This window comes from Tachyglossus aculeatus, chromosome 2 (assembly GCF_015852505.1).
Source record: "Tachyglossus aculeatus isolate mTacAcu1 chromosome 2, mTacAcu1.pri, whole genome shotgun sequence".
NCBI lineage: Eukaryota > Metazoa > Chordata > Mammalia > Monotremata > Tachyglossidae > Tachyglossus > Tachyglossus aculeatus.
The window spans coordinates 38,482,038-38,508,225 of record NC_052067.1 but is presented as its reverse complement, the minus strand read 5'-3'; the positions used below and the strand labels follow the sequence as shown (position 1 = coordinate 38,508,225).

The 26,188-nt window shown below is 40.9% G+C and overlaps 1 protein-coding gene across 1 annotated transcript in view; it reads left to right on the top strand.

The window, feature by feature from the left end:
* Positions 1-26,188, top strand: part of ULK4 (unc-51 like kinase 4) — a 542,391-nt gene that overhangs the window by 381,566 nt on the left and 134,637 nt on the right. Inside the window, exon 35 of the mRNA XM_038768285.1 lies at positions 22,316-22,498. Coding sequence (XP_038624213.1) covers positions 22,316-22,498 — 183 coding nt within the window. The remainder of the gene's footprint in view (positions 1-22,315; positions 22,499-26,188) is intronic.

Here is a 26,188-nt window from a genome sequence, read left to right as displayed (position 1 = left end):
CAAAATTTCAGATGACTATGTATGTAATTGCTTTGGATTTGGAATGAAAATCAATGGGCTTAAGGATTAGAGACCCAAGCGCTTAGTTGATGCAGAAGGAAGGATGATTAGAGAAAATGAGGGCGTAGTCAAGGAAGGCCTATTGGCGAGGACATGATTTTAGTAGAGCTTTGAAGCTGGGGAGAATGGTTGTCTGTAAGATATGAATGGGGAGGGATGACAAGCCAGAGGGATGACAGCCAGAGGGTTGAAATAGGTAAGGGGTCAGCCGTGGAAAAAAAAAGGAGGCCACGGTACCGTGAGTAGATTGGCATGATGGGAGTGAAATATGTGGGCTGGGTTGTAGTAGGAGATCAACAAGATAGAATAAGAAGTGATAGGAACTGATCGGTAGGATGTCTATTTTGTTGCCCTTGCAGGAAAGCAAATGGGTAACTTCTTACTTGAAAGGCCTGCTTGCCTTACAAACAAACCTTGTTTTTGAGTTGCTCCTCTCAGAAAATCAAGGGAAGGGAAGCAGCATGGCCTAGTGAATAGAACACAGGAGTCAGAAGGACCTGGGTTCTAATCCTGACTCCACCACTTGTCTGCTCTGTGACCTTGGGCAAATCACTTAACTTCTCTGAGCCTCAAATCTGTAAAATGGGGATTAAGACGGTGAGCCCCCTGTGGGATATGGACTATGTCCAAAATGATTAGCTTGTATTTACCCCAGCGCTTAGAACAGTACTTGACAAGTAGTATCTAACAAATGCCATTATTAAAAAATAAAAACACCATTTAAACAAATACTTGGGAGTTTAGAAGGACAACTTTCCCCATTTTCATGTTGGGGAAGAAGAATCACAATAGGAAAGGTGCCACTAATGGAAAAAATAGGTAGAATTTCTCACTTCACAAAGCTTCTCTTTTTCAGGAAGGAAAAGGAAGGCAGTTATTTTACTTATCCCCATCACGTAGTAATATTCAATCCCTTAACAACTTAAGATATAGCACTAATGAAGACAGTCCTGAAGAATGCCCTCGTGGCAGCATAAATGTCTCTGATGAGCCTCTGTTTGATTACAGTATTTGTGCCTGTCACCCTCTTGGCCTTGTTTGTTGACAGTGTGGCAGGTTTCAGCTCAAGGCTCTAAAAGAAGCAGACTACCCTAGCTCTGTCTCCCTCCCTGCAGAAATATAGGAGGATCAGCCTCTTTCAGAATTGTTTGTTGAGCATGTTTCTGTCCCAGTAAACCCAACTACTGTAACAGACCATTAATGGGAAAAAAAAAATTCTGGCAATAGTGCAATTGTTAGAACTTGAAATGGAGTTTCGATTCTATACCCTGAAGCGGAACATGTGCTGCGTTGGGAGTCAGCTTGATAGTCCTAAAGTAGATGAGGAATATAGACACAAGACTGTCATTTTTGGAGAGCCTGGAGCCGACGGGCTTGTCTGCACAGGAAGATATTATTTGTTAAACAGATGCATACACTTCTACCAAAGTCGAAATCCGGCGTCAGTCGACTGACTTTAGGTACGCAACGGGTCCAAGCGGTTGTCTTTGAACGGAGATGGTGGATATGATATTTCTGTTTAAAGATTTACTGGGCTGTATTCTAAATAAGCCACTAATTGACAGAGCTTAGCATCTTTCCTTCTGAACTTCATCCATTCTTCTTATGCAGTATTAATCATCAGCATCAGTAGACAGTCACCACCATTTTTTTCAGAATTGTTTGATGGTCGCTCATCACTGACTTTGGTTGCATCCTCTCCTTTTCGCTCACAGCTGGGCAGGTCAGGCCATTTATTACCTTATACCATCTTCCAAATGCAGCCTTTCCTTTTTCTCCAGTAGCTTAGGTATTGACTTTTGGCTTGAGTAGGCCCCCGGTGAGTCCCAGCATGCATGAACCAGAATGGTACTTCAAGACATTCTAGCTTGCTGTATCCTTGGTTCTGGCATGGGAATCAGAGCTTTTCCGATTTCAAGAACCATCCACACAAACACGCCCAGCCTTTTGATGTCATACCTTCTGCCACTGTCTCGTCCGATGATGCCTTGACTCAGGGGCAGAAGCCCCAGGGAACACTGTGGACCAGTAGCAGAATGGAACTGAAGCAAGCAAAAGTGCTTCAAAAATCTACTAACTCTGAAGAGTCTCTCTGGGGGCAGCTTGCTCCCCACTCCCTTCCCCTTCAAATTCCCCAGGCATCATCCACCCCCTGGCACCAAAACTGGGAAAAGAAAAATTTGTGCTAGTCATTGCATTGGTCCTCCTTTTTACATTGCTATCTCCTACATTATAAACTTGCAATGCCACTTCTAAGGGCATTTTCCTGTTCTCCTGTCTCCCCCTTCTAGACTGTGAGCCCGTTGTTGGGTAGGGACCATCTCTATATGTTGCCCGACTTGTACTTCCCAAGCGCTTAGTACAGTGCTCTGCACACAGTAAGCGCTCAATAAATACAATTGAATGAATGAATGAATGACCTTCTGAATCCCAGGCCTGTGCTCTATTATGCCATGCAGCTTCTCATCTGACTTGTTATCCCTGTAGCCATTAACTTTTAAAGTCAAGGTTAAGTCTTTTACTATATTTTCCCACCTGAACAGAGTAGCAAGCATGTATGGCTACATATTATTAATAATTATAATAGGCAATTGTGAGAAATATCAGTGCTAAAGATGAAATTCATAGAGATTTTTGAACAGGTTTTGTAAGAAACATGTGGAATCTCTTTTCATGAGGGTGTTGGATTAGAATATACAAAACATTATTTTCAGTGTGGGATGAGATCAGTGAAGTTCCTTACTGAAGCTCCTGCATCCTGACTAGAAGTATCGTAAGAACCACTCTAGCCCTCGGATGCAATGAAATCTCTTTATGCCACTTAAGTGTGAATTCTGTGTATAGTTGTAAAGTACACTGATATATCAAAGGACCTCTTCGTTTAAAATGTCATTTTCCCCTGAAAAGTAAGAGCTAAGGCAATCATTTAGATAGAAATATGTGACACACATTATCTCCCTAAAAAATAGGAAATTAAGAATGCAATATGGTTTAGTTGGTAGTACAGGGGCCTGAGTGAGTGCTAATCCCAACTCCGCCACTTGCCTGCTCTGTGACCTTGGATGAGCCAATTAACTTTTTTATGCCTCAATTTCCTCATTTGTCAAATGGGAATTCAATATTTGTTATCCCTTCTATGTAGACTCTGAGCCCCATGTTGAAAAGGGACTTTGTTTGCCCCAATTATGATGTATCACCCAGCACTTTGTACCTTGTTGGACAAATAGTAAGTGCTTAAGAAATAGCATGAATATTATTATCATTATTAATATTAATAATAATAATGGCATTTGTTAAGTGCTTACTATGTGCAAAGCACTCTTCTAAGTGCTGGGGAAGATACAAGGTGATCAGGTTGTACGTGGGGCTCACAGTCTCAATCCCCATTTTACGGATGAGGGAACTGAAGCACAGAGAAGTGAATTGACTTGCCCAAAGTCACACAGCTGACAACTGGCAGAGCTGGGATTTAAACCCATGACCTCTGACTCCCAAGCCTGTGCTCTTTCCACTGAGCCACACTGCTTCTCTTTATAACAATGATGGCATTTATTAAGCGCTTACTATGTGCAAAGCACTGTTCTAAGCAGTGGGGAGGTTACAAGGTGATCCGGTTGTCCCAAAGGGGGCTCACAGTCTTAATCCCCATTTTACAGATGAGGTAACTGAGGCCCAGAGAAGTTAAGTGACTTGCCCAAAGTTACACAGCTGACAACTGGTGGAGCTGGGATTTGAACCCATTACCTCTGACTCCAAAGCTCATGCTCTTTCCACTGAGCCACACTGCTTCTCTATTATTATTATTATTATTACTGGCTTGCTCTTATTACTGTACATTTAATGATACAAGAGAGTGCAAGAGCTGGCTACCTTGTCTCAAAAAACTTTTGACTTCAGTTATGCAGAACATAATCTGTTTTTCTTTTTTCTGCATGTAATCTGTTGATGTTGAAGGTGTTCGCCACCCTATAATATTTTGTTTTGGTCTTTTGGTTTTGATTTTGAGGCCTACTTATTTCGTGCTTCCTCCTTTAGGAAAGGTACACCGTCCCCTCTTATGATATATATATGAATATACTAGTTCCTAGCATTCTATCGAAATAGCAACCACTCTTTCTACGAGATGACTAAAGGGCTGAAACAACCTCTGCCAGTTCTTTCATTCTTCTGCTAAGCACTTTTCTGCTTTTGTCAATGATCGTGTCATTTATCTGCTCTCATTACTGAGATCATAATTTCTGTTTAGAAAAAAACTGTGGAAAATTAAGCTGCCAAAACCAGTTAATAAGTGCAGTCAAAATTGATTTCGTTGTGCTCTTTTCTATTTTCTTTAAGTTATTAATTTAGAAGATGTTTTGCAGAGCAAGAAATTTTCTCCCACACTATCTAATGTGTACGTGATAATTACCTATCATAAGTGAGTGCATGTTTCTGTCCTGGTAATGGAAATTTTTCTTTGTGCCATTTCTCAAATTATTATGTATTGGGTATAGCTCTCCTCGCTGGTGGGAATGAAAATCATTTTCTCTAGGCTCTCCATTTTATTAATCATTTACATTTTGTAAATTTGGATTCTGCTAGAAGCGGGAGCTTTCAGAATTAAGTTTGCATTTGTTCCACATTATTTCAACCCCTGCTTTTCCATGGTCTTACTGTGTGGATGTCCAAGACAATTAGTCTTTTTAATAATCAGTGGTATTTATTGAGCACTTACTGTGTGCAGAATCCTGTATTAAGCACTTGGGAGAGTACAACCGAATAAATAGATGCAATCTCTGCCCTCAAGGAGCTTAAAATCTAATGGAATTTTAACCACAGACAATAGGAGCCCTTACACTCTTCCATGCTTTTAAAACTGAGGTCCAGGACTTTTACTCCTGAGAAGCAGCGTGGCTCAGTGGAAAAAGCCCGGGCTTGGGAGTCAGAGGTCATGGGTTTGAATTCTGCTCCACCACTTAGCTGTGTGACCTTGGACAAGTCAATTAACTTCTCTGAGCCTCATCTGTAAAATGGGGATGAAGACTGTGAGCCCCACATGGGACAACCTGATCACCTTGTATCCCCCCCACCCCAGCGCTTAGAGCAGTGCTTCGCATATAGTAAGCGCTTAACAAATACCATCCTCATTATTATTATTAATATTCCCTTAATTTTTTTTATGGTATTTGTTAACCTTTGGGCCAGGCATGGTACTACGTGCTGGGGCAGGTGCAGGTTAATCAGGTTGGCACAGTCCCTGTCCCGCATAGGACTCACAGTCTTAATCTCTAGTTTACAGATGAGGTAACTGAGGCACAGAGAAGTTGCCCAATGACTTGCCCAAGGTCTCACAGCAGATAAGTGGCAGAGCAGGTCCTTCTGACCCATGCGCTGACCTCTATGCTATGCTGCTTCTCCAACTTGTACCTAACTCTAACTTCCCTAGCTTCTCTTAACTTGTAAGGTTAAGAATCGTATTATGCGAATGCCTGATACATGTACTTTTTTAAATAGTTCATGAATAAATCTTTGATTGAAAAGGCATATGATTATACCTAGAGCTGTGTGTTCATCATCCTAAGCTTGATAAAAGAAATAGATGAAATAAGGTGGCCACTATATATTTCACATACCTTGGAAAAAACCGTGACGAGGAGAATATATTTGGGATTATAATTTCCAAAATGCTAATTTTGTTTAAGGTCACTGGGAAGGTAATGACGGCTCCTTCTGGAGGTCAGGGGATGTTGAGGAGGATGCCTTACGAGCTCTTTTCACGGCCTTATTCTGTCGCAACTCTTTTGGGGAAAAATACAATTTCACCAGTTTTCTTCTTTCCTTAGCAGTGATCACTCATGTTCCCCACAAAGCTCGTCCCTCAGGTTCTCCCTCCTTTCCAAAAATAAAGCCATCTGGCTCTTTACATCACGCTAGCACTGGGGCCGACCTCTCCTTGTCTGTCCATGCTGTAGCCAGTAATTTTTTTCAGCTAGATTTACAGCAGACCTTCTTGATTCCAGTGAAAGTTTGCTGGAGAATCTGTGCATCTGCTAGTCAGGCATTCGGACCTCCGTGCTGGGCAGGATTTGAGCCATTTAGCATGCAAACCACTGATGTGGATCTTCCTATGAAGTGTGGTTATAAATCTCTAAGGGTTTGTTCCCTAAAATGTAATTGGGTCTAGAGATTTACCTCATAGAGCCCCAGATTTCTGTGCCTCTTTCTGTTGATTCAGTCAGTAGACTGGCTGTCCATAACTAACCACCAACAGTTTTGCAAACTCCATTTGGTTTATAAAAACTGAATTTGTATTCATTGGCTCCAGCTTTGTAAAAGCTTTGTTTTTGATGCTGAAATTCACCAATTTATGTGTTTTGTTATTCATTTAGCAACCACTTTTATTCAAAAACTTGGGACTCTGCTGATTAATTTGAGGCTAACATGAGATTTTCCCCCTAAGGAGCTCTTCCTAAAGGAGGACCTGCCCCTATCATTGCAGATGGCAGTTTACAGGATGGCCTTTATGTTAGTCTTCTCTCCATACATCCTGATCAAAATGAAAATGAGAGGTCCAGGCCTTCAAAGTCTCACCAGTCTGTAAACAGCTTAAAGAACGTTTTAACCAGGATTTAGTCAGTCAGTGTTCCCTGAGTAAATTTTGCCCATATCGAGATTGAAGGAACCGTATAGATTATCAAGATTTTGGATTGAAGGAAGAACTGTCCTCCCTTTGCAGACGATGAAACTGTGCACGACCTACAACATTCATACATTTATTTAATGACAGAAGCAGCATGGTCTAGCAGAAAAAGCACAGAACTGGAAGGCAGAGGACCTGGGTTCCAATTCCAGCTCCACCCCATGCCTGCCAGGGACTGTGCAGGACCTGATTGCCTTGAATCCACCCCAGCAATAAACCCAGAGCTTGGTTCATAATAAGCACTTAATAAATACCACAATTATTATTAATTCCTATTGAGCTCATTACATTGTTATACCAAAGAATTTCCAAGCACCAGTTCAGTACAAGAATAGAACTGGTGATGGGCACTTTTTGTAAGAGCTTAGCTCTGGTTCATAGCTACATCTCTGTTGTTGCCACTATTGTACTGCTTTTCATCAATCCATGGTCTTGAGCACTCACTATGTGCAGAGCACTGTGTTAATAAGCACTTGGCAGAGTACAATGGATTTTATAGATGTTATCCCTCCCCTCTAGGAGTTGACAGTCTAGTGGTGGGAGACAGATATTAAAATAATGTTACATAGGGGAAGCAGCAAGATATAAGGCTAAGTACATAAGTAAGAGAAGCAGCATGGCTTGGTGGGAAGAGCAAGGGCTTGGAAGCCAGAGGTCATGGGTTCTGATCCTGGCTCCACCACTTGCCAGCTCTGTGACTTTGGGCAAGTCACTTAACTTCTCTGAGCCTCAGTTACCTCATCTGTAAAATGGGGATTAAGACTGTGAGCCCCACGTGGGACAACCTGATCACCTTGTATCCCCCCAGCGCTTAGAACAGTGCTTTGCACATGGTAAGCGCTTAACAAATACCATTATTATTATTATTATATTACAACAAACTCTTCTTCAGGGAGGCAGCCACATCTTTGTGACAGACTAGAGAGGTGTTGAGGGTACATGAAGTGTGTGATGGGCTCTGGATTTCCCCATCCCACTCTGAATTACCCCTCTGATTTCCAATTTGACTTCCACTTTTCATGTTCAGAGAGTTAACTGGCATTGGAGCGTATGATCGGAATAAAATGGCAGAATGCAGTCAAAGCTAAAATGGCTGATGTCCCTGCCTCCAGTCTCTCCCCTCTCCAGTCCACATTTCATTCACTCTGCTGCTTGGACTTTTCTAAAAATATCATTCTGCACACATCTCCCCATTCAACACAACCCACCAATGGTTGCCTGTCTATCTTTACATCAGATAGAAATTCCTCGCTATCGTCTTTAAGGCACTAAATCAGCTCTCTTCCTGACCTTACTCCTCTTCCTCTATGACACGGCCTAAACAATTTGCTCCTCTAATACCAATGTACTTATTATACCTTGATCTTGTCTCTCTTGTCATTGACCCCTTGCTCACTCATGCCCCTTCATAACCAGCACTCTCCCCATCTTCTTGCTCTTTCCACTGAGCCACGCTGCTTCTACTATTGGAAAAAAAATTATTCTTCAAGGAAGTCCTTGAAGAAATTACTAACTAAAGAACATCCTCCCTGTTCAGTCAGAAATGGTAGTATTCTAAATCCAGTTGTACTTAATGCCTCGCCATGCACTTGGATGGGCTCACTGGTCTCCCTGGGGAATTAAAGCCTTCAGGAGAAATTAGTCAGCAGAAGTAGTCGTCTACCTGGTCTTCTTGGTGTTGTATAGATTACACCTGCTAAAATTCCAGAAGTATTACTTGACTCTATCTTAATTATTTGAAAATGAAAAGATAGTAGAGGGAGGTCCCTGCTTGATATTTCTTTTTTTAATAGCTGTCTCTTGGCCAGATATATAAAAGAAGGTTTGTGACTTTTAAAGTCTGGGATTAGAATCCCGATCATCAAACTCATGATAATTTGAAATTCCAGTTGATTTTCTTACCCAATTTTGCATTCAAAACAACTCAAAATTTCAAAATTTAACCTGAGGGCATACACCAGGCCTCTATGAAAGATTCAAAGCCCCCAGTCAATTAATAGTATTCATTGAGCCCATACTATGTGCCGAGCACTGTAATAAAGTACTTGAGAGAGAATAGTAGGGGTAAAAATAATAATAATAATAATAATAGTGGCATTTGTTAAGCGCTTACTATGTGCCAAGCACTGTTCTAAGTGCTGGGGGAGATACAAGATAATCAAGTTGTCCAACATGGGGCTCACATTCTTAATCCCCATTTTACAGATGAGGTAACTGAGGCACAGAGAAGTTAAGTGACTAGCCCAAAGTCACACAGCTGACAAGTGCCAGAGCTGGGATTAGAACCCACAACCTCTGACTCCCAAGCATGAGCTCTTTCCACTGAGCCACACTGCTTCTCTGGCGCTATCCCTGCCCTCAAGGAGTTTACAATCTGCAGGGGGAGACAGAAGCCAAGTGTTACGCAGATGAGAGGAAGAAGAGACTGAAAGGTAGATATATGAAAAATCAAGAGTTTGAATTGCGGAGTATGTTATGGGGTGGGAGGTGGAAGCGGGGTTAGCAAAAGAGACTGAGAAAGTGGCAGAAACGTAGGGGAACTGAGTCGATAAAATCAAGGTGGTAGTCTTTCCAGAAGAAGGGAGTGTTTTAGCATTTCAAAGTCATCTGAGAAGTTAAGGAAGATGAGGAGTGAGTAGAGTCTATTAGACTTGGTACCAAGTGAACCTTGGAGAGTGCAGTCTCAGTGGAGTGAAAGTGCCACACACCAGATGGGAGTGGATTAAGAAGGGGTTTGCAGAAGGGGAAATGGAGGCAGTCCTTTCAAGGATTTTGGGCAGGAATAGGAGTAGGAAGATAGGATACTACTTGGAGGGTGAAGTATTCTCTTCCCTCTCTGCCTTGCATATTGGAGGCTCTCAATAAATAATCAACCACAGAATTGTTGTGTTGTGCACATTGTCATCATCAATCGTATTTATTGAGCGCTTACTATGTGCAGAGCACTGTACTATGCGCTTGGGAAGTACAAGTTTGCCACCAGCAATGAAAAAAATGTTCCCCAGTTCAGATGACAGTTCTCTTGATTGCAGAATAAGAAAGGCTAGGCACTCATCCATAGTGCTGCAGTACTAGAATAAAACTTGTTTTGGTCACCAAATAAGCAGCTATGACTCAACAGCCTCCAAAACAGGTATGTTGAATAAGAGACTGTAAGCCCGTTATTGGGTGGGGATTGTCTCTATTTGTTGCCAAATTGTACTGTCCAAGCGCTTAGTATGGTGCTCTGCACACAGTAAGCGCTCAATAAATATGATTGAATGAATGAGTGAATATCACTCTTAAAGTCTGATTTTCTGGCTACAGCTAAGACTGCGTTCAACTATGTACTTGCCTAATCACCCACATTTTGCCTTGCAACCCCCAAGAAGGACAAGAATCATTAGGCTTTTTTGAAAGCGTTTATTTTGTGAATCTATCTCTTGTGACATTCACTAGTACCAATTCATAATACCTGCTTGAGGACAAGGCGGCTGACTTTTAGGACTTTTGAAAAGTCCCCACTTTTTAGACAGCTATAATTCACTTCATATACAGTAAAAAAGCATTTCAGCACACAATGAACATGACCATTTGAGATGGGCTTCCATTTTTACAAACTATACACGATTTCCTTATTCTCTGGCACATTTCTGAGTTTTGTTTATCTGCTGAATTTCACAGGTATTTCAAATGTTTATCTCTCTTATGCCCCTAAAATTGGAAAACTGGATTAAATCTGGACACCCTCTTATCCCAAGCTTGGCATGTGTTTTAGCCTCACCCAGGAATGAATGCCGCTTGAGGCCAGGGGAAAGAAACTTTGAGTGCCATTCCCTAAGACAGTGGGAGCATGTTAGTGTACTTGTATCGAAGGCATGTTTGTTTTGTTTTATGACACCGTATACATTTTTGAGGCCTAGAGTATCAGAGGAAAAAAATAAATTGGTCTAGCCTCATTTTGAAATTTAACAGGACAAAGCATGAAAATAAAAAATAAAAAAACATTTCCTTAGCGGTATTGGAATTATGGTGGCCCCATTTTAGCATTTTGATTATTATAGTATGGTAGTACAGTGAGAGATTGAAGGGAAGGACCTAAGAAGCAGAAAGGTGAGATGCCTTGCAAAATAGATGTGGTTACTCCATTCCCCAGGAAAGAAGGCCTGGGGGGGATTTATTTTGTCATGATCAAGCTATTCTATTATTGCCTGTTATTTAAATGTTGAAATGTCAGTAGATAATTTAAAAATAAAATTGAGTTTATTTTAAACTATAATATGACTTTTTAACGAAAAGGGGATCACAAAATCCTCTGCATATATGCTTATTAATTGAGGCTTAATAATTTCTAGGGAAGACCACATAGTGAGAACTTAACAATAGCATATTGTCCATATTACCAAAGAGTAAATTTGTTTGCTGGTGAATCAATCAATCAATCGTATTTATTGAGCACTTACTGTGTGCAGAGCACTGTACTAAGCGCTTGGGAAGTACAAGTTGGCAACATATAGAGACGGTCCCTACCTAACAGTGGGCTCACAGTGAAGTCATCCCTATCATAATTGTTTGGCCAAGATGCCCCTGTTCTATTCTTATCTTCCTTTTACTCAGTGTGAGTAGAAGAAAATTTAAAAAGTGAATAATTTTTTGATAATTGTGGTTCAGCCCATCAATAAAGACACAGATGAAGCAAAGTAGGGAACTGAGATTGCATGTAAATGAGACTGCAAAGCTCTTAAGAATATGGAAACAGATAATTACAAAATCCATCATGCTGAAACACTGTAAATACCAAAAATTTAATATTTAATCCACTGATCGGTATTTCCCTTAATTTATCACTCAGCGCAAAATGCATTTTTAATTAATCAATTATTTATTTACTTAGTGGTATTTGCTAAGCACTTACTATGGGTCAGACACTGTGCTAAGCACTAGGATAGGTACAAGATAACTAGGCTGGACACAATCCCTGTCCCACACAGCCTAAGAGGGAATATGATTTAATCTCCATTTTACAGATGTGGTAACTGAGGCACGGGGAAATTAAGTGACTTGCCCAAGGCCACATAGCAGACAAGTGGCAGAGCCGGGATTTGAGCCCCATATTCTCTGACTCTCAACCTCGTACTCTCTCCTCTAGGCCACCCTGCTTCCCACTGAGTAAGTGATGCTAGATTCTTCTTGGAAAGTATTGTTTAATAACAGATTGCATCAGTGTATTTTGGTCATTAATGCAAGCATTTGCTAAATACAAAAGTGCCACGCAACTTGAATAATTAATAAAAGATATCAGGAATGATTAAATGGTGCATGTTTACCACATGGAATGTGGGAATATTTGTAGAAGATCTCAAACACAAAGTATTATGGAAGGAATGTTAACTGTGCATTTTCCAGCGTGTGGTGCTTATGCAAGCACTGTGTCTTGGAATTTTGTATATTTTGCGTAGGAAAGAAGATGGGAAATAGGTTAACATATTTTATACTAATGTGAGTTGTGAGCTCTTGAGTTAAAGTTGATGTATCTTTCGGAAACTTTTCCATGTAGCCACAACTGAGAAGTGAGATTGTCACAGTCTGTGCACTCTAAAGCAATGGAGCTTTGTGATGGCTACTAATTCCGAGTCGTGGTTATAATAAAGGAACTTGTTTATTTCCCCAATGACTTAGACAGAGCAGGCTTTTCTTTCAGCATGTGCAATACTCCAGAGAGAGTGCCCTTTTCAGGAAGGACTGATTTCCCTCGAGTCTTCCGTACTGTTCCTCACCACTCGTTCATTGCTAGTAAATGGGACAGGACGAAGACATATTACAGTATATTGTTTGGATTGGAAGCTGGGGGAAGCAAAGTCCTCTTTAAGATTGAACTGTCAAAAAACAATAGATAATGTCCATGTTCTGTAGTTTTTTCTAATGCTTTTGGGTCACTTGATCTCATGTTCACATGTTCAGTAAATAACAGAATTTGGTATCTCAAGCTCCTTTGTGGAGAAGCACCAGAAGTAGGTGGTGTGACAGAAGCCACTTTAGGGTTTAGGGTAATGCTAGGTGGGTAGGGAAAGTTCTTTTTTTAATCAGTCTTCAGTAATTCCTGATTCTTGTTGTGCGTAAACTGATATCGTCACACATTGCAGTAAGTTTCTATTTGAATATCTCCCTCCATTGATTTGTCTCAGTGGGCATTTCTTTGTGTATCTAAAGGGACAACTACCTGCCCTATTAGATGGGCCAGAGAAGATGCGCACTTTTTCTGAAATGTCAAGCATGAAAATAAGGCCCTTGCTTTCTTGGTAATTAGACCGTGTTTAAGATGAAGAGCACAGCTCCTCAGTTTTTTAAGATCATCATCATCAATCGTATTTATTGAGCGCTCACTGTGTGCAGAGCACTGTACTAAGAGCTTGGGAAGTACAAGTTGGCAACATATGGAGACAGTCCCTACCCAACAGTGGGCTCACAGTCTAAAAGAAAAATGGCATTTATTAAGTGCTTACTATGTGCAAAGCACTGTTCTAAGTGCTGGGGAGGTTACAAGGTGATCAGGTTGTCCCACGGGGGGGCTCACAGTCTTCATACCCGTTTTACAGATGAGGGAACTGAGGCACAGAGAAGTTAAGTGACTTGCCCAAAGTCACACAGCTGACAATCAGCAGAGCGGGATTCGAACCCATGACCTCTGACTCCAAAGCCCGCACTCTTTCCTCTGAGCCACACCTTGTAGAGGACTAGACCATCCTCTTAAAGCCAGAAACTGCTGTTAGGCATTCTTTGAAGGAATCTCATCTGACAATGCAGTGATTACTATTAACAAGAATATAGTAAAGTTAGGAGTTTGAATAATGATGTTTCGCTTTTGTATTTTGTTTAGTGTTTGCAAAATTGTCTTGTCTATGGCTCCCAAAGGCCCCTTCTAGTTTGGCATATTCTGTAATCATATTACTGATCTAATGAGCATCAGTCCTTTATTATAATAAACTCTCTTTGTGAATAACCTTATTAATTTCCTGAAATAATGCACCCATGGGGTGTTCCAGTCAATTCCACTGTAGTTCCAAACTGAGATGCCCTAAACAACTCCATCTATGTGAAGCATTTCAGCTGAAATGATCACACATATTTTTCAATGCTTTGTGGTTCATGAACACTGATAGAATAGAGCTCAAAATTAAATTACTTTGAATGCCTTGGGTTGTGAAAGTGCAGAAGTTCAAACAAACTGTCTTTTATTTGAACCTGGCATAATTTCAACAAACAGATGATGTGTTAGACTGTACAGCTGAAAAAGACTTTATTCAACTTTGGTAAATTTCCAGCCAGTAAATGTCTGCATGGTCCAGTATTGTTTTTTATTTTTCATTCCCCATTCCGTCAAGTAAAATTTGCAATATTTTGCGTAATTTCAGGGAGTTTCTCTCCTTTTTATTTGAAAAATCCTACCTACTTCATAACGTGAATTTTCCTATTCCTTTTTGGGTCTCTGTATTTTTGTCCTGAGTTTACTGAAAGCAATCTTAGAAATGAACTTGGATGAACTTAGATATGAAAAGAGGGATTTTATTAGATTCATGGTATAAGTGTTTGCACTGTTCAGGATGAGTATATATCAGTACAGCAACTGATGATAGAGAATTTTCCAAAACATACAATTCTAAAGTACACTTCTGAACTGCAGTAGGGGAATCTGGTATTTCGGAATTTCTGTGCTCATCGGTTGATAGTCATAACAGACAATCGATCAGTGGTATTTATCGAGTGCTTCTTGTGGGCAGAGCACTCTCCTTTGGGAGAGTACAGTACAACACTGTGGTTAGGCATGTACCCTGCCTACAAGAAGCAGCATGGTCTAGTTGATAGAGCACAGGCTTGGGTGTCAGAAGGACCCGACTTCTAGCATGGACTGAGTGAAGCGTGGACTGGAGTGGGGAGAGACGGGAGGCAGGGAGATCAGCAAGAAGGCGGATACAGTAATCAAAGTGGATTAGGTTAAGTGCTTGGATTAATGTGGTAACAGGATGGAGAAGAAAGAGTGAATATTGCATTGTTGTGAAGGTTGAACTGACAGGATTTAATAATAGATTGAGTATGTGGGTTGAATAAGAGAGAGAAGTCAAGGATAGCACCAAGGGTACAGGCTTGTGAGACAGGAAGGATAGTGATGCCGTCTACAGTGATGGGAAAGTCATTAGGAGGACAAGGTTTGGGTGGAAGATATGGAGTTTTGTCTGTGACATGTTATGTTTGCGGTGATGGCAGGACACCCAAGTAGAGAAGACTTGAAGATGGGAGGAAATGTGAGACTGCACAGAAAGAGAAAGATCTGGGCTGGAGTTGTAGATTTGGGAATCATCCGAGTAGAGGTGGTAGTTGAAGCCATGTAAGCGAATGAGTTCTCCAAGGGAGTGGATGTAGATGGAGAATAGAAGGGGACCCAAAGCTGAACCTTGAGGGATGCCCACAGTTAGGGGTTGGGAGACAGAGGAGGAGCCCACGAAAGAGACTGAGAAGAAGTGGCCAGAGAGATAGGAGGAGAACCAAGAGAGGCCAGAGAAGATGAGGCCAGAGAAGATGAGGTTGGATAATGTTTCCAGGAGAAGGGGGTGGTCGACAGTGTCAAAGGCAGCTGAAAGGTTGTGGAGGATTAAGATGGAGTAGAGGCTGTTCGATTGGGCAAGAAGGAGATCATTTGTGACCTTTGAGGGAGCGGTTTCTGTGGAGTAAAGAGGACAGAAGCCAGACTGGAGGGTGTCAAGGAGAAAATTGGAGGAGAGGAATTTGAGGCAGCAGGTGTAGACAAGTTGATCAAGGAACTTGGAGAGGAATGGTAGGAGGGAGGTAGGGTGAGAACTGGTGGAAGCCATGGTTTCATAGGAGGCTCTTTTTAGGGTAGGGGAGACATGAGCATGATTGAAAGCAGTGGGGAAGAAGCCTTTGGAGAGTGAACAGTTGAAGATGACGGTCAGGGAGGGAAGAAAGAAGTGGGCAAGTGTTTTGGTAAGGTGTGAAGGAATGGAACCAGGTGTTCACATGAATTTTGAGAGAAGGCAGGAGATCGGCTCTTGAGATATTGCTGGGAAGGATGGAAGAGTTGAAGGAGGGACTGAAGAGGAGCAGGGGAAATTTTAGAGAGATCATGCTTGAAAGATTAAATTTTCTCAATAAAGTAGTTAGCCAGATCATTAGGGGCAAGGGATAAGGGAGGTTTGGGGGGAAGGGGTTTGAGGAGGCAGTTAATCTACGGAACAGCTGGTGATGGCAATAGGCATGGGTTTTAATAAGATGGAGAAATAATTTTGCCAGACAGAGAAGAGGGCAGAGTTAAAAGCACACAAGGATAACTCGAGGTGGAAGAGGTCGGCCTGATGCCTAGATTTCTGCCAGAATTTTCCTTTCTAAATTTCATTCTAATGCTGACTCTATAAGATTGCATTTGTAATTCCTTAATTGAGTTTGTGAACATAGGACTATCCTCCAGATTTAACAGATTTGATCTGAGGGAAGGAAAGGTGGGATAAGAAAGAGTGAAAAAAATACACTCCTATGGCATCTAAACAACTAGTCCAAAGTAAGAAGCAAGGAAAAAAAATACCTTTTTTCTTGGAAGCTGCATTTCTCTATCTTTAAGAGTTGTCGCATATCTTGTTTGTCCAGGGGCTGGATGTTTATTTCATTCTATATTGACTCTGATGATGATTTTTATTTTTAATAAGCTTTGTTGCATTCTTCCGCTGTGACTAAGAAAAAGACCATTTCATGATCCTGGTACACAACTGAGGAAATTGTTAGTATATTTGTTAACTGCTTACTATGTGCCAGGCACTGTACTAAATGCTGGAGTAGATGAATGTTAATCCAGTTGGACACAGTCCAACATGGGGCTCACAATCTTAATCCCCATTTTACAGATGAGGTAACTGAGTCACATGAAATGACTTGCCCAAGGTCAAAGCAGACACGTATCAGAGCTGGGATTAGAGCCAAGGATCTTCTGACTCCCGGGCCTCTGCTCTATCCATTAGGCCCCCGTGATCTTTGATAAGTGGATCAGCACTATCAGTAGTTTGAAAAGTACTAATTTTAAATTTCTCAGTATTATGGAAAACTACATAATGATGATGGTATAATGCTAATAATAATTATGGTATTTGTTAAGCGCTTACTGTGTGCCAGGCACTGAACTAAGCACTGGGGTGGATACAAGCAAATCAGGTTGGACACAGTCCCTGTCCCACATGGGGCTCACAGTCTCAATCCCCATTTTACAGATGAGGTAACTGAGGCACAGAGAAATGAAGTGACTTGCCCAAGGTCACCCAGGAGACAAGTGGCGGAACCAGGCCCATGCTCTACCCACTCCACCATTCTGACCTCTTGGGCATGTTTAAGAAGTTAGGATAGTCCAGGGATAAGAAGACTTATTTTATCCTTCCAATGACTTTCTAAAATGTTTCCTTATATTTCCTTCTTAATACTCCCTGATAGTATATGGATTGGGTCAACTGGATCGATAAATGAATTGGCAGAGTCTCTTCTTATAAAATCCAGTGTCATGGAGTCCCTTGAGGCTTGGGTGTGTCCTTATTTCTCAAGATACGGGGATAGTGTCAAAGCCAAAGGCAGTAAAGTACTTTATTCAGCTAGATTGCCTAGAAGTAGCACCATTCATCACCCTATGGCTAGTTAATGTCATTTTATTTCTGCTTTTTCAGCAAAGTTTAGTGAGTAAGGATGTGAGCAAATCTAAGGGAACAGTGATTGACAGAGTCGAATTTGAAAGCCTTGTAACTTGTCAGTGATGTCCCAACAATGAGGAGGAAAGCTTTTATAAAAGAGATGCCAACAGGCCGTGTAGGGACAAAATTTAGTTTTCAGCAAATGACAGTCTAAAGCTTCATATTAGCATATGTGTTTTGTGACTTTTTAATGCAATTTAAATTTAAATCTTCTATTATTTGGATTCAAGTGTAGTAATACATAATCCTTTAGTGTTTGCTCCCAAGCAGGTTGCTAGTTCCATAAACTGACAGTAAGCAAGAATGATTCAGATTCTGCCTTGATTTTTATTGTCTAAATTGAATGACGAGAAGGAAGTAAACAAAGCAGCGAAAATGGTGAAAAGGAAATTAGATTTTGAAATTTCAATTCTCAGTGGAAATGTAAGGGACACAAGTTTTGTTTCTGCTCTTCAAGACCTCTGCCTGACAGTTTTCTTTTAGTATGAGTAGCCCTAGAGTGGTAGAGATCGGAAGAACCTCAGAAATCAGAGAATGCATCACTTTGTTTCCCAGGGAAGACCTCTCCCCTCCTAACAATCCATTTATGCTACTTTCTAAAGATCTCCACATTATCCCTCAGTAACCTGTTCCCTTCCATTGAAATATAAAACTTGTTTCAGAAGCACTGACTTCCAAAAAGTGTTTGATTGCATTATTTACAATCCTTATATTCCAAAAACCAGGAGAGACTCATGCAAGATTTATGGGATTTCTCTTCCCCAGTGTCGTTATGTTTCCTATTCCTTCTGTGTCTTTTTCCTTTTCTTCCTAGTTGCTCTTATGGTTTCCACTCTCCTGGGCCCTTTCCTACTCCTGAGGCCTTCAATTCACAGTTATCTCATGTGTATGTGTGTATTGGGTTTTGTTGGTCCCTATTTACATTTGTGTGGGTGCTCACATGTATTTTAATTTGCCTGTGGCCTTATTTGTGTTAGTTAATCATATTGAGCACTTACTGTGTGCAATGAACTGTACTAAGCGCTTGGGAGAATACAGTATAACAATATAACATATACATTCCCTGTCCACAAGGAGCTTACAATCTAGATGGGGAGACAGATATTAATATAAATAAATAAATTATAGATATGAACATAAGTGCTGCGGGGCTGGGAGGGGGGATGAATAAAGGGAGCAAGTCAGGATCATACAGAAGGGAGTGGGAGAAGAGGAAAGTCAGGGAAGTCCTCTCGGAGGAGATGTGCCTTCAATTCCTTATATGGGTGTGGAGAGAAGCGTGTGTTTTCATTCATTCAGTCGTGTTTTTTGAACGCTTACTGTGTGCAGAGCACTGTGTACTAAGCGCTTGGGAAAGTACAGTACAGCAATAGTGACAGTCCCTGCCCACAATGATCTCACAGTATTGAGGGGGGGAGACAGACATCAATACAAATGAACAGACATCAGTACAAATAAATAATATTATAGATATGTACATAAGTGCTCTGGGGCAGGGGGTTGGGGGAAAGAACAAAGGGAGCAAGTCAGGTTGATGCAGAAGGGAGTGGGAGATGAGGAAAAGTGGGGCTTAGTTTGGGAAGCCCTCTTGGTGGAGATATGCCTTCAGTAAGGCTTTGAAGGGGGGCAAAGTAATTATCTGGTGTGTTTGAGAAGGGAAGGTGTTCCAGGTCAATGGTGAGTTATTGTATTAATATGGTAGCAGTTTGGATGGAGAGGAAAGGATGGATTTTAGCAATGCTGTGAAGGTGGAACTAACAGGATTTGGTGACGGATCTAGTATGTGTGTTAAATGACAGAAGAGTCAAGGATCAAGGTTCTCTTGCTTCCCAGACATGTGGTCTTTCCACTAGTCCAGGCTGCTTCGACATCATATCCAACACTCACCTTCAGCAGCCCCTTGCCTAATCCCACTTCAGTCTTGGGAAAAATCTCATCATTTCCTCGTGAAGACAAAGAGAATGCAGCATGGTAGCATTTTGGTCTGGTGGAAGGAGCCCAGGCCTAAGAAGCAGAGGACCTGAGTTCTAATACCAGCTCTGCCACTTTCCTACGTGACATTGGACACATCACTTAACTTCTCTGGCCCTCAATTTTCTCATCTGTAAAGTGTTCCTTGTGTGAACCTGTGTGTATCTGTTTCCCATTGTTTCTGAAATGGGGCCTCTGGGCCCTGAATGCCTTTATCCACGTGGGCAAGGGTGTCTGAAAAGATCAGTCCACCACTACCAGCAGACTTTTTCTCTTTGCATAAGTTTGTGGCCAAGGATCATCCCCAAGAAGCCCTACAGGGGCCACGGTGGTAACTTCATGTGTGGGCCAAAATGAAATGTGGATTAGGTACCGTCTGCAATTCCACAAGACTACAGTGCCCTTCCCTTAAGTCCTTCAAACTGGCACCGTCAACAAACAAATGGCCTAATAGGCAATTAACTATCAAAAGCATAGATGCTTCTCATATAGGGATAAAACAAATCTGAAGATTATAACTGAACTGATGAATTGAGTTCTATGAACTATTTTTCATAACTTCTAGTTCACTGTGTGCCAAATCCTCTCTTCAAAAAAAAAAAACAAAACAAAATCCTCATTTGGTTTGAAAAGTCATATGCATGTACCTATGTACCTAAGTAGCTATGTACCTATGTACCTACCTATGTACCTAGGTACCTATGTACCTAAACGCGTGTACCAGCACTTAGAACAGTGCTTTGCACATAGTAAGTGCTTAATAAATGCCATCATTATTACCTGGATAAAGACAGATTTTAAAGAGTTTAGGAGAAGGGAAGGCAATTTGACAAATCCTGTACTTTTGTTACTGAAACAAGTATAAAGCAAGTTTAAAATGTGCACTGAAAAGCCAGGAAATCAGAATTCCTAATTTGTATTGTTGTATCTACTTTCTGAGAGTCATGGGGCATATGAAGTCATCCATTGTTCTGAAGTCTCTTGGTAGATCCTGCATCCTTTTTGTGCAATTCTTAAGTGAGAGTAACAAGTTGGCATGCCAGCCATTTATGCAAATTTTTTGACATTTCCTTGATAGTGTAACATTCTATTTTTAGTGCAGACGCCTGAGAAAAATAAAAGGTTAATCAGCAGACCAGAAGAGAAAAACGCACTTTGATCATTTTGCTGGACCCCCAAATCAGCCTGAAATCCATCACCCACCACTATTCCTAGAGCAGTTCAACCTTAGAGTGAAGAGTAACTTATAGTATGGTGCTAAAGCACTAGAGCAGATATAAGATAATCAGATAAAACACAATCTCTGCCTTAAATAGGGTTTACGTAGTCTATAAAGTAGAGAGAGCCGGTATTTGATTACCTGCTAGGAAAATTGGGGCCCAGAGAAGCTCAATGACTTACCCAAGTTCCCTCAGCAGGGCCAGTGACAGAGGTGGGGTTAGAACCGTGGTCTTCTAATGCCCAGTCCCATGGTCTTTCCACTAGATCATACTGCTTTCTTTTCTCCTGCTCTGTGATACTTTTCATGGTCTGAGAGAACTCTGTGCTGCTGTGAAAGAAAGTTGCAGGGCAGAAGGCCTTGCCAAAATGGAGAAAACACAAAAACTCCCTACCTGAGTAGAGGCCATAAGTACTTTGTTCCAGGTAGGGAGTTATTCTGTTTTAATGAACAGAGTTTTTCCTAAAAATGCAATAATTGCCGTCTAATGGCAAGGATGATAATGATGATGAAATGTTATAAAGTCTGTCAAATGATACTAAGTTGCATAGGAATAGGAATGAAATTCCTAATGTTAATGCACTGTTTTAAAAGTGTCCCACCCAAACTTGATGAAATTTAATAAGGAAAGATTGTGGGAAGTAACCTTCGAAGGAATCAACAAACGAAACAAATACAGGACGAGGAAAGATTTACTAGGCTCAGGTACACCAAAAAAAGTCCAGAGAGCCTAAAATCTATCACTCAGCACCTGATGTGAATGAGCGGTGTAGAACCAGCCTGGTATTCAAATTGGCTGTATGAGCTTGAGTATGATCTTGTCTAATCCTGAAAACTGGTTTATCCACATCCTTTTTAATACATGGGTATCATAACTGGGCGCAATACTAAAAACAAAGAAGTAGCTCTCTGGTTTCAGTTATGTAGAATTGCAGAACTCGAAGGGACTTTTGAGAGATCATCGAGGCAGACTCTTGCCTTGAGGAAGAGATAGAGCACCAGGGAGTCATGTATTTACCAGCCAGGCCCAAAAAACCTGGAAAACATCCAGGAGAGAACATTAAACAGTATTAGAAGGATGGGAAATAATCCTAAAAAGTTAGGATTATTTAGCATGGGAATGAGATGGGTAAAACCTTCATATTCTTGAAGATAGTTATTGAGGAAAGAGCTGACTGTTTGTTCTCCATGAACCCAGAGTACTGACAAGGGGAAATGAGCAAGACAGAGTTTGGTCAGACTTCTTGATTATCAGCGTGATGAAACACTTAGGTTATCAAGGGGATTTCCAGCCAGGGAGATGTTTGAAATGGAGAACGTTCTATCCTTGTCATTTGCCGGTCTGAAAATGAGACTCAATCAGACAGTCTCATAAGGTCCCTTCCATGTCTATGATTCCATAGCTTTATGATAGAGCTAATGGCACTGAAGATCCATCCAGGTTTCAGATAGCCATACAACAAACATAGTTATCCTGCTAAAGAGCAAAGACACCAGCAAGGTAAGAATGTTCATGGTAACATTTATACCCAGTTCCTCTTAGTTAAATGTGGATCAACTTGGAATATGGCAGGAGAGGTGATAGGGAATGGTATAAAGGGAGTGCTAGCATTTCTACCAGATATCTTCTGTGGAATAAAACTGTGATGTTCCACTTTTTATTTTTAGCTTCCTAGTGAGGACCCTGAAATATTCGAAAATTCATCAAGGTGCTTGTCAATACTGGTTCAACTGTATGGCGGAGACAACCCAGACAGCATGTCTCCAGAAAATATTGGGAACTTTTCTAAGGTACTGAAGACCAAGAAGCCAAAGGAACAGAAGCTGTTGTTGAGAATCATGAAGAGACTGGTGAGTGAAGTGCATGTCTCTATTTTGTACAACAGTAAGTTTATGCTCATTTAAATAGAAAAGATGCACTTGGTTTAAAAATGAATTTCTAGTTACCTGCTTGTTTGCTACCCAAGAAAGAGTTTGGCTAGAATATTGATATATATTATCCTGAACATCTACAAAACTAGGTCTTGAGCATGCAGTTTTTATCAGGTTTAGAGTCAGTACAAAGAAATGCAAGTGTCCTTTTCCATAGTTCTCCTTTCTTTCCAGTCTTTTGTCTCAGCCCTATAGAGTCACCAAATTACAGTGGTAGCATGAGCTCAGCTATTTAAAACTGGATTCCAGCTGTTGACTTTACTGTTCAATAGGAAACTCCTTTGTAATCTGCATGAATGTGATCTCATTCATTCTTGTTCACAGTAATTATTCACTTGTATTGTTCAACTGACATTATATGCTTGTGTTTAGCATCAGGCTAAATAGTCTAAAAAAGAATGATTTGTTCCATTTCAAGAAATCAATATGAAGGAGATGTCTTTTATAGGGCAGCATTCTTTTCGATAATCTATGTTTAGAAAATTCCAGAGTGGGAGGAGTATTGGATTTTCTGTTCTGATTTGTCAGAAAATTGGAATTTGTTTTATACTTTTACTTGGTCTTCTATCATATCAAATGCAAAGGAAAATTCTCCACTGGATTTCCATGTTTGCCAAGAGACTAAACTTGCAATCTTTGGATAGCGATAAATTTTCCATAGTAGTGATTGTGGGCTTTTAAGAATGACCAGTTTCTTACAATCCTGTTGATTACACAGGATTTGTGGTTGAAATGGGCTTGGACCAGTGCTATTGACTATTCTTTCGCTTCATATGGGGGGAAATGATTATAGTATAGATCCTGCGCAAACGAAAATCACTCAATCACTTCAGTTTAAGATCTCGAAAAGTCACTGATGTATTGTGGCTTCCAAACCTCTTGTTTCGTCTTAACACAGAGAGAAGGCTGCTTCTTTGAGCGGGATTAATATTATTGATCTGTCTAGGATATTTCTCTCCCCACTATCCTTCTCTGCTTTAGGAGATCTCTTGATGTTTGGTAAATTCTGTTGTGCTCAACCCCTTTCCATTTCACATTATCTCAAAGATACATTGGCCTGAGCAGAAGTCAGCTTTTCTTGATACCAGATATGGCTCCCTAGCCTACGTACCCACTCTGCGGCAGCTTGGGCCCCACGAACTCAGCCTCATGTGGACAACACCTTTAGCTTTACCCCCAAAACTTTGGGGCAGGAAGTAATTGCACCACCCCAGCCCTTGGAGCCAGAAAGGGTGCAAGTGGAGCCAAGATGGAAACTCCACCCCCTTTCCTCTGTTGGCAGAATGTGACCCTGCTTGGCCAGGGGACTGGTTGGATTTCCATCAGTCTCACCAGACATCATAAGTCCCTGACTCTGAGCTACCCCTCCTGTGCTGCTCACTCACCCGCCTGATGCTGCTATTGGCAAGCAGCATCAGTACCAAGGCCGGCTAGCCAAACTGGGCAGCAAGGGGATTGTTCACCTCCCCAGATTGCAGGAAGAAAGGCTAAGAAAGTCTCATGGGTGTGCCACATTCCTACAATGCAGTCTCTTTAGCCTGTGTCCCTCCATGCCCTCCTCCCTGTCCCCCATGGTTTAAAAACCCTGCACCTCATACCCCTCCCCCAGGCTGAAAGCCAACAGACTTTCTATCTGTCCAACTTGAATTAAGGCTAGCACCCTTTAGCAAAGTGTGTATAATGTGTTAGCAGGGGGCTTTGTGGCTCTGGCATCCCAACTGCCCCCTTCCTGAAAAGGAAACTTCATTTTCTCTCTTCCTGTCTTTCCCCTTTCTCCTCTCCTTTGCTATCTTCCCCCCCTTTATTATTATTTCATAATTACACCTCTACACTGAAGTAAGCTACCTTTAAGTCAATTTAATGTGTGTTTAATTCTTATGACTGGTTCTCTGCATGTCTCCTGCTCAAAGATTTCATTTCATTTGTCTCTCTTCTTCATGAAAAGATTACAGACCCCTGGACTAGACCCTTGCTGTTAAAAGAGGAGTACAGTGCCCTCCATTTCCTCTAGTTTAGGGTGTCTTCCTCTTTCTTTAGAGTTCCAGGTTTAAAAGAACCCGAAGAACACTATGGAGAAAATTAGGATTTTATGAGAAAATTATTTTCCTTTCCATTTCCTGATCACCAAAAAAAGTAATATCTCTTGAGGTGCTTCAGGAAAATAACCTCCAAAACCTCTTCTACTCTCCAATAACAGATCCTTCTGACAATAATAGTAATGATGGCAGTGTTAATTAAGCACTTATTTATGAAGATACGAGATAAGCAAGTCAATGTTATTAATTGAGCATTTTCTGTATGCTGAACACTTTACTAAAATTGGACCGTTGCTATCTCATACAGGGCTCATAGTCTAAGAGGGAGGAAGAACAGGTTGTTTAATCTCCATTTTGTAGATGAGGAAACTGAGGCACAGAAAAGTTAAGTGACTTACCCAGAGTCACACCATAGGCAAGAGGTAGAGTTGGAAGTTCAGCTGTTGGCCTCCTGACTCTTGAGCCTTTGCTCTTTTTTCAGGGCAACACTGCTTCTTTGATATTTCAGGATCACCTTGTAGGAAATAGATGTGGTATAAATGATTGAAAAGGAGTGAAATACTCAGGAAGCTCTAGAAAGAGCAAAACAGGAGGTGCTGTGGTGATTGACTATTTAAAAATGGATAGATTGGCATAAAATGAGTGTTGTTCATTAAGTAATTCTAAGAAGACTCAGAGAATACTTTCACTAGATCAACAAGAATGTCTTCTTTCATTAAATCCACGTAAAACTATATGTTCATGAGAGTAAGCAGTATCCAGCTACACTGTGGATTCAGAATTTACCCAGAGGGTTTGCCACTACTCTAGATGATTTTGTTGCATCCTTCCTACTCTCTATATATAGGCTCCAGCGAGAAATTTCTCTAGAGATTTTAATATAGGCAGCCTCTGGAGGCAAATACTCCAGAGATGTTGATCTTTGTGATGACAAGCCAGTAACATATTCCCCAAATTAATAGGGTGGGTATTACTTCACGCCACCCCTAGCTCCCGAGTGAATAATACTTCCAGGAACCATTTTTGAAACTGACTACTTGTTTTAATCAAAATTGAAAACTGAAAAATTACCTGTGAAAAGACACTGGAAGGGAAATGAATCAGCAGTGAGCCATGCCTGGTAGGAACAACATTTAGGTAAAGACAAAAAGTGATGTCCCCAAATTTAATCGTGTCCAAAAGGTCCAACAACAACAACAAAAAAAAATCCAGGAATTGGTGTCCTTGAAATTTCAGCCAATCTTTTCTCTTCCTAATTTTTCAGTGGAATATCTACTCACTCTGATAAAGGGAAAAATCTCCAGAGAATGGTGAGCCTCTTGTCGCAATGCATTTGCCTTCCTTTGTAGCCTTAAGCAGGATGCACTATCCGTGTCTGAGTTAGAACCAAAAAGGAAGGTCCCTATAATTAGGAAAGGTAAAGTACATTTTATAGGTTAGCTAATTTGATAGATATTTTTTGTACTTTCTGCTACCCTTAAAAATTCTTATTCTCAAGCTCTTGTAATCCTGCCTGATTTAGATGATGATGATGATGGTGTTTGTTCAGCACTTTACTATGTGCCAAGCACTG